This window comes from Delphinus delphis, chromosome X, assembly GCF_949987515.2.
Source record: "Delphinus delphis chromosome X, mDelDel1.2, whole genome shotgun sequence".
Lineage (NCBI taxonomy): Eukaryota > Metazoa > Chordata > Mammalia > Artiodactyla > Delphinidae > Delphinus > Delphinus delphis.
In genome coordinates, this window is record NC_082704.1 from 63,490,457 (window position 1) to 63,505,677 (window position 15,221).

Consider the following 15,221-nt stretch of genomic DNA (forward strand, 5'->3'; position numbering starts at 1 on the left):
AGCGGCTGTCTGACTCAAAGGGTATAAGGATTACATGAGACAATCTGGATAAAGGATTAGTATAGTGCTGGGTAGATAGTAAACGCTCAATAAATGTAAATTGCTGTTCTTTTTTTGTCAGTATGTCAAAGAAAAGAGGACGGATTAAAAAGCATTTTCAGAATAAAGTCAAAATACGTCACTAGTACTTTCAGGTCAATGGGACTGAATTGGACCCCCTATGAAAAGGTGGAGGGGATCAAATGACGTAGACCGCCTTAGCAACAGGCCCCCAAAGAAGGTGAATTTCTGTACCCAATAGGCATCTGCGCTGCCGAGAAGGCAGCCAATGGATGATGGAAGGAGGAAGAGGGAGGACGCGCCAATTCTGCTGCCTGAGCCTCGGCCCAACAAAATGGCGGCGGCGGCGGCGTCGCTTTGTTTCCGCGGCTCCTGCGGAGGTGGCAGCGGTGGCGGCCTTTGAGCTGTGGGGAGGATCCAGCGCCAGCTGTAGTGACGACTAAGAGTCCAGTGCATTTCTATCGTAACTGGGCACCGGGGAGCGCAGAGTGGCGCCCTACGGTCGCTGAAGCCGACAAGGCGTTGAAGCGAAAACATGACTGCTGAGCCCATGAGGTAAAACACAACCCCGTCTCACGGATCCCAGTGGTTTCGGCCTACGCGCCTTCTGAGCCGGGTGTTTGGGAAAGCTTTGGCTTGGTGGGTTAGGCCTGTGTTTTGCTGAGCGGAAAGAGGCATCGTTTCCTCCTTAGGTGAGGAGGGTTTCGGGGTTTCGGCGGTAGGCTCCAACCCGGGGTGGGGGTGGGGGGCGCGGCCTGGCGTGTCGGGCGCTTTCTCCAGCCTCCCCGAACCGCGGAGCTTAGTTGGTCTCCTCTGTTTATTCTTTGGTGCTTGTGGAATTGAGACCCTGAAGTGGGAGGCGGTTTTTGGTATCCCGGTCTTTCTTACTAATCTTTGGGCCTAGAGACTGCTAGGGGAAGAAGGGGTGGGGGTGAGGGGTGGGAAGAGGGGGAGGGGCGGTCGGGAGGATGTGAGATCCTGGGACGACTTAGTGGCGTTTGGACTGCTGAAGACGGGAAGTACCCCGTCCTTGCGGAATTTTATTTTTTTTTCTGCAGCCCCTGGGGACAAGCCCATTTTGTGGGGTGAACGGGTGGGTCTTGCCAGTATTCCTTATCTATCCCAGACCCTGAGGGGTATCCTTGGATTTACCTCTAGGCAAAGGGATACTAACGCAGGGTTTTGCTTCCAGAGGACCCCAGTATACTACTTTTTGTGTAGTCCAGCTTTAAATGGGTGGTAAGGCAGTCCTTAGATGTTTCTCCAATTTATGGGCAAATTTTGAGCAAAAGTAATTAGACCTTATTTTTGTTTATTTATTTATATATTCCAAGAGGGGTGGGGAGCACGTTAACATGGGTTGATGGGAAGTAAGATCTATTGCAAGGAAGTAGTGCCTGGCAGGCCACCTCTTACCAATCAAGCACGTTTATATTAGGTTGAGGCTGCTTTTCTCTTGTGCTTCTGATTTGCCTCTTGATAGTGTCTAAAAATAATGGGTTGTTAATAAGAAATGTATACCACTTTTACACAGGTGGCTGGCTTGCTTTTCAGACAGTTTGACATTTGACTTTTCATCCCTTGTGAATTAAGTAATTTTTCTGCTCTGAGATGGATCCTTGGTGCCTAGTGGCAAAGTAAAATTACAGGGATCATAGATCACAATTGCATTCGTAGTTGGCAAAATATGCTTTTGAGTAACTATTAGGATGGTGTATATATGTGTGTGTGTGTGTGTGTGTGTGTGTGTGTGTATATGTACACATCATCTTAATAGTATATAGGTATATATGTTTTTAGAGCACTTTACCTAGTGTATAGAATTTGGGAATGAACCTATGATGTTTATTGTGCCTATTTTTCTGCATTAACAAGCAGTAGATGGAAGATCTTTTCCTTCCTTTGAGGAAAAAAAATGCACTTTAGTTCTTAGATTATAGATCCCTAGTTGTGTAAGGATTGTGGCCTTGGTTTTTGAATTTGTGTTAATTGGTCAAAGTGCAATAAGCCTTTACGTAAGGGGTATTGGGCACATAAGAGGTACCCAGTACAACTTGTTGGTTAGTTATTATCAGGTGCCCATTTCCTGTACATGAAGGGTGTACCTTACAGTTAAATATGACCTCTAGATTTTACTAAATGTCACAAAGTCTGCCTCTAAAACTGTAGCTTGAACTTGGATTTTCTCCCTTTCTTTAGGGTGAGCAAATTAATTATGTATAGACTTTCTGAATAGAATTATTCATTTTATGCCAGGGTCAGTTTTCCTTATGAGCCTTGAATTTTTGTTGATCTTAGTGGTAAAAGTAATAATCATAACTAAAATTGAGTGCTTACTGTTGACTTTTACCTGTGTAATCGTGATTAATTCTCAGAACAACTCTATGGGTAGGTACTTGGTGTTCCCCTTTTTACAGATAAGGAGGAAACTGAGGCATAGAGAGATCAAAGAACTTGATCAAAGTTATATAGTTTGTAATTGGTGGACCTGGAATTGAACCCAGTCTTGACTCCAGAGCTTATGTTCTTAACCACAGGCATTAATACCTCCTTGAGCTGCCAGATACAATGTGATTATGACCATTTTAATTTAGCCTAAGTATTACAATGGAAGAAGTTCATGTTAGCTACTATTGTCATTTGTTGTAGGTCTTTTGAGTTTGTAGGTGTTTATAATATTTTGTCTTTTATGTTCATATGAGATAGTAAGATAACTGAAGCATTTAATTCCAGGAGAATCTTAAGCTACATGAAAACCCCCTTGCAAAGAACACATGTATAAATGTGAAGAATTAATTTAAAAAAGTGTGATGCTGATTATTTACTATGAAAGTGCTCCAAGTGGGTGTTCAGAAGAACTGTCTCAGTCTGAAGTGTCATTCATCTCAAGCCATAATTGTAGTTAAAGGATAATCTGACAGGTAATGCTTGAGTGAGTTGAACCCACAATACCAAATCACTCTTGATTCTCTTCTAATGTGAGGCAGAAATAATATGAACAATTCTATGAATTGTCATTAATTTTATTTTACACAATTGTTCCAGATTTTTTCTTTATCAGATCTTCTGTCCAGCACTTAAAAATAGGAGCAAAGATTAGTTTCTAATTTTTACTTACATTTATAAAAAAAGAACATTCCTAGGATTCTGTGGTAAAAAAATAGCCAAAAGGCAAGAGGGAGGAAAATAAATTGATGATTTGGCTAAATCATACAGTTGGCTCTGTGTTCCTCCACTCAGTACCAAGGATTTCAATCTGTGGTTGATTGAATCCGAGGATGCGGAACTGCTGATATGGAGGGCTGACTATGGGACTTGAGCATCTTCAGATTTTGGTATCTGTGGTGGGTCCTGGAACCAACTCCCCTCAGATACCGAGGGACAAATATACACTGAAAAATCAGTGGCTCAGTTTTCAAAGGTTTTGTTATTTTATTTTATTTATTTATTTTTTTTTTTTGCGGTACGCGGGCCTCTCACTGTTGTGGCCTCTCCCGTCGCGGAGCACAGGCTCTGGACGCGCTGGCTCAGCAGCCATGGCTCACGGGCCCAGCCGCTCCGCAGCATGTGGGATCTTCCCAGACTGGGGCACGAACCTGTGTCCCCTGCATCGGCAGGCGGACTCTCAACCACTGCACCACCAGGGAAGCCCTGTTATTGTTTTTAAAGAGTTTTTTGTTATTTATTTTGTTTTAAATAAGATTATTTCTTCAGTTTTTTGGCCTGAAAGATCAGCCTCTGATTGACAGGTAAACTTTCATTTATTTATTTATTTATTATTATTTTTTTGCGGTACGCGGGCCTCTCACTGTTGTGGCCTCTCCCGTTGCGGAGCACAGCCTCTGGACGCTCAGGCTCAGCGGCCATGGCTCACGGGCCCAGCCGCTCCGTGGCATGTGGGACCTTCCCGGACCCGGGCACGAACCCGTGTCCCCTGCATCGGCAGGCGGACTCTCAACCACTGCTCCACCAGCGAAGCCCTCATTTATTTTTATATAAAGATCTTGGAGATTTGATGGAACTTGTCATTCTAATCCTTATGGCAATTGATTACTTGAAAAGCTGAAAGCAATATAACCAGTTATTGGTCTTAAATTTTTAAAGGTAGAAGTGGTCCTACTTGAGAGATGTTTGGAAAATGTCTTAGAAAATGTCTGTTATTGTGGTAGTTCACAATCAGTTGCATACTAATCTATTTTTGAAAAATGTTATCTGTGAAATATGTGCATTCCCACTGTGTGGAAATTATTAAGCCAGGCCTGTGGCAGCGGAGTACATGCAAATTTTACAAAGGGTTTTGAAAATATTCAAATGCCAGCTGTTTCCTTATGTTATTGGTGGGGATGAAAAGAAAGACATTTGTGATTTTAATTGTGATCAGGCCAGTTCTCATTATTGGCAACCCTTGGTATAGTTGACCATGAGCCTTCACTTTTGTATTGTATTTCTAGGGATAAGATAAATGTAGTACTTAAAGGTATTTGTATATAGATTTAGGTGTGTGAAATATTTTTTTCTGTAAGAAATTGTGTGTATTTATGTGCCTATTTCACTTTTGAAATCTGAATAAATTTACGGATTGGGCGACAGAATACAGGCAATTCTTGGGTTTACATGAAGTCTTTTTCCTCCAGAGCTTGAATGTTCTCTTGGACATTGGCAGAAGCTGTTAAAATGGGTTAAGCCATTGGAAAATGATGTATAGCTCTTCCTTTAGGAATGTTGAATATAGCAGGGCAGTAAAAGGAGTGTCTAAGTAGGATCTCTCTGTACATGTATCCTAATGCTTGTCTTATTGGCTTGATAGCTGACATGCAGGATGATTAATCTCCATAGCTCTTCATCTGTAAAATAGGAGTAAGTTTAAAAGATACTGATAAAGCCTGCAGTTCTGGAGGAGATAACATGGTTTTAACAGCGGTTCTTAAAAGACAGTAAACTAAAAGCTCTTTGGGGGTCTTTGTTAATTTTTAAGTGTTTTAGGAGTGTAAAGAGGTCCTGAGACTAGAAGTTTGAGAACTGCTGGTTGTAGAGGAATGAATGCTTAACTCGAGGCAAACCTGGGTGTTCTAGTTACAGCTCTGTTGCTCAACTGATTGTTGTGGACAAATCATTCATCTTTCTAGGCCTCTGCTTTGTCATTTACAGAATGAACTTGTACTAGATAGTCTACAAAGTTATTAAAAACATAATCCTGGTTATGTTAGTGTCGATCATTTTTTGACTTTGTTTGCCTTTTTGGGGGTAGGGAGAAGAAGTGATGAGGGAAAGTTTCTTTATTCAATGTATGCATATCTTTTTTGCCTTGAAGCGTACATGGTTAGGATACAGGTGTTTTGTTGCTAATATAATCTCATATACTGTCACATACACAGACATTTATTAGAACGGAAAAACTTTGCTGGGAAGTTCGTTAATAATTATTACGGCTCAGGATATGTTCTGTTTTGAAAAATTACTATATGCAGTGTATTTCTGCTCTTTTATGATTGGAGATGATACTTCTGAAAAGACGTATATTCTAGCTGATTGTGATTTTTGCCCTGGGAAAAGGTTCTGTGAATTTTGCTCTCTAGCCACTGTTTTCAGATCCTGTCTCTGAGACTTTGTCTCTGAGTTTTGGCTTGAAGTAGCCATTCTTGGTATCAGTAGTCCAGCTTTCTTGTGAACTGTTACATAAAATATTTGTTTAAGAAATTTATTGGTATGGTAGTGGTGTTCATGTGTATATAGCCTATACTCCATATTTTGGAGGAATGCTTTATTAGTTGATCAAATACTTGAGTACCAACTAGGTGCCAGGCATTGTACTAGCGTATGCAAAGGGTAAAAGACAAAATTCCTGCCTCCTTAAAGCATTCTTAATCTAAGGAGGGAAATTGTAAGTAAATAAGCAGTTACAAAGCAGTGCTAAAATGGAGGTATATTGGTTGTGCTAGGGATCAGAATGAATGAAAGCCTAATTTGGGGGATGTTTAGGAAAGTTTTGCAGAGGAGATGGTATCTGTATTGGGTCTTGAAGGTAAGTTAGCAGTTAAGGGTTGGCTGTGATAAAGGGCAGTCCAGCAGAGGGATTAGTATGGCTAAAGATTAGGCTTATTTTCCACACAGCAGAGGAAATAAGACATGTTCACAAATAAATTTGAAGCAGGATATAAAGTGCTACATGCTGTGTTGGGTAAAAAGTGACTTGCTATGGGAGTTTAGAGTAGGAAGACATTTCTGATGGGGTCCAGGGAAGGCTTATAGAGAGGTAGCATTTGGATGTGACCCTTGGAGGATGCATCTGCTTTTAACAAAGAAGACTGGGGGAGGATTTCAGATGTGAGTTATAGCAGCCTGAGCAAAGAAATGTTGTATATATTAGTGTTTTCTAATTGAAAGGAGGTCAACTTAGACTTTTTAACTCAGTTCCTGGGCAAATATTGTATAACCATGTGCAATTAGTATTTTTCCAGCTTTATTGAGATATAATTGACATATAGCATTGTGTAAGTTTAAGGTGTACAATGTGATGATTTGATATGTGTATATATTTTGAAATGACTGTCACAATAATTACCTTTTTTTGTTATTGTTGTGGAGAGAACATTTAAGATCTACTCTCTAGCAACTTTCAAGGATATAATACAGTATTGTTAACTATAGTCACCATGCTGTATGCTGTACATCAGATCTTCAGAACTTATCTTACAGTGCAGTTCATATGTTAACTTTGATTGCTCGATGATCTTGTAAAAGCCACATGTGCCCTTGTGACTGAGCCCGATAATTTTAATTCAGAAGAGCTATCAAAAGCGTAACCCATTTTCCTTGAAGATTGTGTAGAATTTAATGCACAGATTTTGAATGACTATGAGTGTTCAAAATGTACCATTAGTTGTCTTTATTTTGGTCATTTGTCAGTTGACTTTTGGGTGACATTTGATTTATAAAATCCAAAATCAAAAATAGTTTATTTTTGAGTAATACTGGATTTATTTTGCTTATTTGAATTATATCAGTTATTTTTTGGTTTACTTGATAGCATTCTAAACTTAGTTCTGCTATAAAACTTGTTTTGAAAGTGAATTTGTTCCAACAAGATGGATGTATCGGGGGACAATTTGAGCATAAGACAAAATTTGCATTTGCTTATTTAGGATTTTGTCTGCAAGTTCAGGGCTCAGCAAACTATGGCTACCAAACAGTGCCCTATTTTTGTAAATAAAGTTTTGTTGGAACACACCCAAGCCCATTTGTTTACTTTGTCCTGTGGCTGCTTTTGTAGCACAGTCTCAGAGTTGAATAGTTGCAACAGAGACCTAATGGCCCACAAAGCCTAAAATATTTACTATCTGGCCCTTTATAGAAAGTTTGCCCTGGGTGAATGCAGGAAACTGCATCCAGCTGAACTGAGTTACATTAAAATACACGCATATATAGGCACATACCTCAGATATCTACCACATACCTCAGTTCACCCCTTGTGTTATGAACCACACCCATCCACACCTATTGTTACAATTTTCCATCCGATTTCAGATAACTCTCCTTCCATCACTTCACAGTAATTCATGAGCTGCAACCCTTCTGATGCCCACTTCCACAAGCAAACTTCAGGTCTTTTTCAAGGTAACGTGCCATATTTATTGTTGTGCTTGTGTATTTCTTAATCACTTAATATGTGTAAACTGTGTAAAATTGTGCTACCATTTCTATTAGGTTTCTGTCTTTTTTAAAAAAATGTGTCACTGATGAAGTTTTTTCAGTGTTGTGCTTTTAACCCCGTTTTTCCCGTGAATCCTATGGTGTTCATTGCACAATTTTGCATTACCTGGTGATTTTTAGGAACTCATGTTATATTATTGCAGAACTGACTGTAATTGTCATACTGCAAAAAGTATTGATTCATTCACCAAACATTTCTTGGGTTGTGTGAAGACTAAATGAGTTAATGGACACAAAACACTTAGGTAAGTGTGACATAATAATTACTCAAGTATTAGTTGTTACTAATTACTATTACCATTGCCAAGAACTGTTCTAAGTACTGCTTAGGTGAACAAGACAAATTAAATTAAGGCTCCCCATGGAGCTTACATTATACTTTACACTATACTTAAAAAAATTGGTACTAATTTACATTTTGGCTAGTAACTCTGTTCCCCCACAACAACAAAAAAAGATGTTTTGGTGTTTTTATAAATGATACTTAAAAAATGTCTATCCATGAGACCTTCAAGATGGTGGAGGAGTAAGAGGTGGAGATCACCTTCCTCCCCACAAATACACCAGAAATACATCTACATGTGGAACAACTCCCACAGAACACCTACTGAACTCTGGCAGAAGACCTCAGACCTCCCAAAAGGCAAGAAACTCCCCACATACCTGGGTAGGGCAAAAGAAAAAAGAAAAAATAGAGACAAAAGAATAGGGATGGGACCTGCACCAGTGGGAAGGAGCTGTGAAGGAGGAAAAGTTTCTACACACTAGGAAGCCCCTGTACTGGTGGAGACAGGGGGTGGCGGCGGGGAAGCTTCGGAGCCACGGAGGAGAGTGCAGCAACAGGGGTGCAGAGGGCAAAGCGGAGAGATCCCTGCACAGAGGATTGGTGCTGACCAGGACTCACCAGCCCAAGAGGCTTGTCTGCTCCCCCTCCGGGGCGGGTGGGGGCTGGGAGCTGAGGCTCGGGCTTTGGAGGTTGGATCCCAGGGAGAGGGCAGGGCTTGGCGTGAACACAGCCTGAAGGGGGCTAGTGTGCCACAGCTAGTCTGGAGGGAGTCTGGGAAAAAGTCTAGAACTGCTGAAGAGGCAAGAGACAATTGTTTCGGGGTGCACGACAAGAGGGGATTCAGAGAACCACCTAAATGAGCTCCAGAGACGGGCATGAGCCATGGCTATCAGAGAGACACCAGAGACGGGCATGAAACGCTAAAGCTGCTGCTGCAGCCACCAAGAAGCCTGTGTGCCAGCACAGGTCACTATCCACACCTCCCCTCCAGGGAGCCTGTATAGCCTGCCACTGCCAGGGTCCTGTGATCCAGGGACAACTTCCCCGGGAGAACACACGGTGCACCTCAGGCTGTTGCAACATCACGCTGCCCTCTGCCTCCGCAGGCTCACCCTGCATTCCGTACCTCTCCCTCCCCCGGGCTTGAGTGAGCCAGAGCCCTCTAATCAGCTGCTACTTTAACCCCATCCTGTCTGAGCGAAAAACACATGCCCTCCGGCGACCTACATACAAAGGCGGGGCCAAATCCAAAGCTGAACCCCAGGAGCTGTGCGAACAAAGAAGAGAAAGGGAAATCTTTCCCAGCAGCCTCAGGAGCAGTGGATTAAATCTCCACAATCAACTTGATGTACCCTGCATCTGTGGAATACCTGAATAGACAACGAATCATCCCAAATTGAGGTGGTTGACATTGGGAGCAACGATATATATATTTTTTCCTTTTTCTATTTTTGTGAGTGTGTATGTATATGCTTCTGTGTGTAACTTTGTATAGCTTTGCTTTTACCATTTGTCCTAGGGTTCTGTCGGACCCCCCCATTTTTTTTCTTTCTTAGTGTAGTTTTTAGCGCTTCTTATCATTGGTGGATTTGATTTTTGGTTTGGTTGCTCTCTTTCTCTTTTTTTCTTTTTTAAAATTTTTATTAATTTTTTATTTTAAATTTTAATAACTTTATTTTATTTTATTTTTCTTTCTTTCATTCTTTTTTTCTCCCTTTTATTCTGAGCCGTGTGGATGACAGGATCTTGGTGCTCTGGTCGGGTGTCAGGCCTGTGCCTCTGTGGTGGGAGAGCCGAGTTCAGGACATTGGTCCACTAGAGACCTCCCAGTGCCACATAATATCAAATGGCAAAAATCTCCCAGAGATCTCCATCTGAACACCAAGACCCAGCTCCACTCAATGACCAGCAAGCTACATTACTGCACACCCTATGCCAAACAACTAGCAAGACAGGAACACAACCCCACCCACTAGCAGAAAGCCTGACTAAAATCATAATAAGGTCACAGACACCCCAAATCACACCACCAGATGCAGACCTGCCCACCAGAAAGGCAAGATCCAGCCTCATCCACCAGAACACAGGCACCAGTCTCCTCCACCAGGCAGCCTACACAACCCACTGAATCAACCTTAGCCACTGGCGGCAGACACCAAAAACAACACTAACTACAAACCTGCAGCCTGTGAAAAGGAGACCCCAAACACAGTAAATTAAGCAAAATGAGAAGACAGAAAAACACAGAGCAGATGAAGGAGCAAGGTAAAAACCCACCACACCAAACAAATGAAGAGTAAATAAGCAGTCTACCTGAAAAAAGCTTCAGAGTAATGATAGTACAGATGATCGAAAATCTTGGAAATAGAATAGAGAAAATGCAGGAAACGTTTAACAGGGACCTTGAAGAACTAAAGAGCAAACAATGATGAACAACACAATAAATGAAATTAAAAATTCTCTAGAAGGAATCAATAGCAGAATAACTGAGGCAGAAGAATGGATACGTGACCTGGAAGCTAAAATAGTGGAAATAATTAATGCAGAGCAGAATAAAGAAAAAAGAATGAAAATAATTGAGGACAGTCTCAGAGACCTGTGGGACAATATTAAATACACCAACATTCGAATTATAGGGGTCCCAGAAGAAGAGAAAAAGAAAGGGACTGAGAAAATATTTTAAGAGATTATAGTTGAAAACTTCCCTAATATGTGAAAGGAAATAGTCAAGTAGAGGAAGTTCAGGGAGTCCCATACAGGATAAATCCAAGGAGAAACACAACAAGACACATATTAATCAAACTATCAAATATTAAATACAAAGAAAAAGTATTAAAAGCAGCAAGGGAAAAACAACAAATAACATACAAGGGAATGCCAAAAAGGTTAACATCTGATCTTTCAGCAGAAACTCTGCAAGCCAGAAGGGAGTGGCAGGACATATTTAAAGTGATGAAAGGGAAAAACCTGCAACCAAGACTATACTATCTAGCAGGGATCTCATTCAGATTCGACGGAGAAATTAAAACCTTTACAGACAGGCAAAAGCTAAGAGAATTCAGCACCACCAAACCAGCTTTACAACAAATGCCAAAGGAACTTCCCTAGGCAGGAAACACAAGAGAAGGAAAAGACCTACAATAACAAACACAAAACAATTACAAAAATGGGAATAGGAACATACATCTCGATAATTACCTTAAATGTAAATGGATTAAACGCTCCAACCAAAAGACAGACGGGCTTAATGGATACAACAACAAGACCCCTATATATGCTGGCTAAAAGAGACCCACTTCAGAGCTAGGGACACATACAAACTGAAAGTGAGAAGATGGAAAAAGATATTCCATGCATATGTAAATCAAAAGAAAGCTGGAGTAGCAATTCTCATATCAGACAAAATAGAGTTTAAAATAAAGACTATTAGAAGAGACAAAGAAGGACACTACATAATGATCAAGGGATTGATCCAAGAAGAAGATATAACAATTGTAAATATTTATGCACCCAACATAGGAGCACCTCAATACATAAGGCAAATGCCAACAGCCATAAAAGGGGAAATCGACAGTAGAATCATAGTAAGGGACTTTAACACCCCACTTTCACCAATGGACAGATCATCTAAAATGAAAATAAATAAGGAAACACAAGCTTTAAATGATACATTAAACAAGATGGACTTAATTGATATTTATAGCACATTCCATTCAAAAACAACAGAATACACTTTCTTCTTAAGTGCTCATGGAACATTCTCCAGGATAGATCGTATCTTGGGTCACAAATCAAGCTTTGGTAAATTTAAGAAAATTGAAATCGTGTCAAGTATCTTTTCCAACCACAACACGGTGAGGCTAGATATCAATAACAGGAAAAAGTCTGTAAAAAATACAAACACATGTAGGCTAAACAACACACTGCTTAATAACCAAGAGTTCACTGAAGAAATCAGACGAAATCAAAAAATACCTAGAAACAAATAACAATGAAAACAGGACGACCCAAAACCTATGGGATGCAGCAAAAGCTGTCCTAAGAGGGAAGTTTATAGCAATACGGTCCTACCTTAAGAAACAAGAAACGTATTAAGTAAACAACCTGACCTTACACCTAAAGCAATTACACAAAGAGAACAAAAAAACCCCAAAGTTAGAAGAAGGAAAGAAATCATAAAGATCAGATCAGAAATAAATGAAAAAGAAATGAAGGAAACAATAGCAAAGATCAGTAAAACTAAAAGCTGATTCTTTGAGAAGAGAAACAAAATTTATAAATTTATTTATTTAATTAATTTTATTTTTGGCTGCATTGGGTCTTCGTTGATGCGCATGGGCTTTCTCTAGCTGTGGCGAGCGGGGGCTACTCTTCGATGCGGTGCGCAGGCTTCTCATTGCGGTGACTTCGCTTGTTGCGGAGCACGGTCTCTAGGCGCGCGGGCTTCAGTAGTTGTGGCCCACGGGCTCAGTAGTCGTGGCTCGTGAGCTCTAGAGCGCAGGCTCAGTAGCTGTGGTGCATGGGTGTAGTTGCTCCACGGCATGTGAGATCTTCCCGGACCAGGGCTCGAACCTGTGTCCCCTGCATTGGCAGGCAGATTCTCAACCACTGCGCCACCAGGGAAGCCCGAGAAACAAAATTTATAAACCATTAGCCAGACTCATCACGAAAAAAAGGGAGAAGACTCAGATGAATAGAATTAGAAATGTAAAAGAAGTAACAACTGACACTGCAGAAATACAAAGGATCATGAGAGATTACTACAAGCAGTGATATGCTAATAAAATGGACAACCTGGAAGAAATGGACACATTCTTAGGAAAGCACAACCTTCCGAGACTGAACCAGCAAGAAATAGAAAATATAAATAGACCAATCACAAGCACTGAAATTGACATTCTGATTAAAAATCTTCCAGCAAACAAAAGCCCACAACCAGATGGCTTCACAGGCGAATTCCAGCAAACATTTAGAGAAGAGCTCACACCTATCCTTCTCAAGCTCTTCCAAAATAGAGCAGAGGGAGGAACACTCCCAAACTCATTCTACGAGCCACCATCACCCTGATATCAAAACCAGACAAAGATGTAACAAATAAAGAAAACTACAGGCCACTAACACTGATGAACATAGATACAAAAATCCTCAACAGAATACTAGCAGACAGAATCGAACAGCACATTAAAAGGATCATACACCATGATCAAGTGAGGTTTCTCTCAGGAATGCAGGGATTCTTCAATATATGCAAATCAATCAATGTGATACACTTATTAACAAATTGAAGAATAAAAACCATATGATCATCTCAATAGATGCAGAAAAAGCTTTCAACAAAATTCAACACCCATTTATGATAAAAACTCTGCAGAAAGTAGGCATAGAGGGAACTTACCTCAACATAATAAACCCATATATGACTAACCCACAGCTAACACCATCCTCAGTGGTGAAGAACTGAAACCATTTCAACTAAGATCAGGAACAAGGCAAGGTTGTTCACTCTCACCACTATTATTCAACATAGTTTTGGAAGTTTTAGCCACAGCAATCAGAGCAGAAAAGGAAATAAAAGGAATCCAAATCGGTAAAGAAGAAATAAAGCTGTCACTGTTTGTAGATGACATGATACTATACATATAGAATCCTAATGATGCTTACTAGAAAAGTACTAGAGCTAATCAATGAATTTGGTAAAGTAGCAAGATACAAAATTAATGCACACAACCCTCTTGCATTCCTATACACTAATGATGAAAAATCTGAAAGAGAAATTAAGGGAACACTCCCATTTACCATTGGAACAAAAAGAGTAAAATACCTAGGAATAAACCTACCTAAGGAGACAAAAGACCTGTATGCAGAAAACTGTAAGACACTGATGAAAGAAATTAAATATGATACAAATAGATGGAGAGATATACCATGTTCTTAGATTGGAAGAATCAACATTGTGAAAATGACTACCCAAAGCAATCTACAGATTCAATGCAATCCCTATCAAACTACCACTGGCATTTTTCACAGAACTAGAACAAAAAATTTTGCAATTTGTATGGAAACACAAAAGACCCCGAATAGCCAAAGCAATCTTGAGAAAGAAAAATGGAGCTGGAGGAATCAGGGTCCGTGACTTCAAACTATACTACAGAGCTACAGTACTCACGACAGTATGAGTACTGACACAAAAACAGAGATATAGATCAGTGGAACAGGATAGAAAGCCCAGAGATAAACCCACACACATATGGTCACCTTATCTTTGATAAAGGAGGCAAGAATATACAGTGGAGAAAAGACAGCTTCTTCAGTAAGTGGTGCTCGGAAAACTGAACAGCTACATGTAAAAGAATGAAATTAGAACACTCTGTAACTCCATATACAAAAATAAACTCAAAATGGATGAAAGACCTAAATATAAGGCCAGACACTATCAAACTCTTAGAGGAAAACATAGGCAGAACACTCTATGACATAAATCACAGCAAGTTCCTTTTTGACCCACTTCCTAGAGAAATGGAAATAAAAACAAAAATAAACAAATGGGACTTCACGAAACTTAAAAGCTTTTGCACAGCAAAGGAAACCATAAACAAGATGAAAAGACAACCCTCAGAATGGGAAAAAATATTTGCAAATGAGGCAACTGACAAAGGATTAATCTCCAGAATTTACAAGCAGCTCATGAAGCTTAATATCTAAAAAACAAACAGTGTGCTCCAAAAATGGGGAAAAGACCTAAATAGCCATTTCTCCAAAGAAATACAGATTGCAAACAAACACATGAAAAGCTGCTCAACATCACTAATCATTAGAGAATTGCTGATCAAAATTACAATAAGGTATCGCCTTACACCAGTGAGAATGGCCATCATCGAAAAATCTACAAACAATAAATGCTGGAGAGGATGTGCAGAAAATGGAACCCTCTTGCACTGTTGGTGGGAATGTAAATTGATAAAGCCACTATGGAGATCAGTATGGAGGTTCCTTAAAAAACTAAAAATAGAACTACCAAACGACCCAGCAATTCCAGTACTGGGCATATACTCTGAGCAAAGCATAATTCAAGAAGAGTCATGTACCACAATGTTCATTGCAGCTCTGTTTACAATAGCCAGGACACGGAAGCAACCTAAGTGTCCATCGACAGATGAATGGTTAA

At 40.2% G+C, this 15,221-nt stretch overlaps 1 protein-coding gene across 16 annotated transcripts in view; it reads left to right on the plus strand.

The window, feature by feature from the left end:
* Positions 1–404: 404 nt before the first annotated feature.
* The window catches only part of ATRX (ATRX chromatin remodeler), a 242,762-nt gene continuing 227,945 nt past the window's right edge, over positions 405–15,221 (plus strand). For 4 of the 16 annotated variants that reach the window (XM_060001635.1, XM_060001638.1, XM_060001644.1 and 1 more), the window contains exons 1-2: positions 405–615; positions 7,585–7,674. In XM_060001635.1, coding sequence (XP_059857618.1) covers positions 7,617–7,674 — 58 coding nt within the window. In that variant the 5' untranslated portion in view covers positions 405–615; positions 7,585–7,616. The other 12 variants (XM_060001639.1, XM_060001646.1, XM_060001649.2 and 9 more) reach the window with 7 other exon arrangements.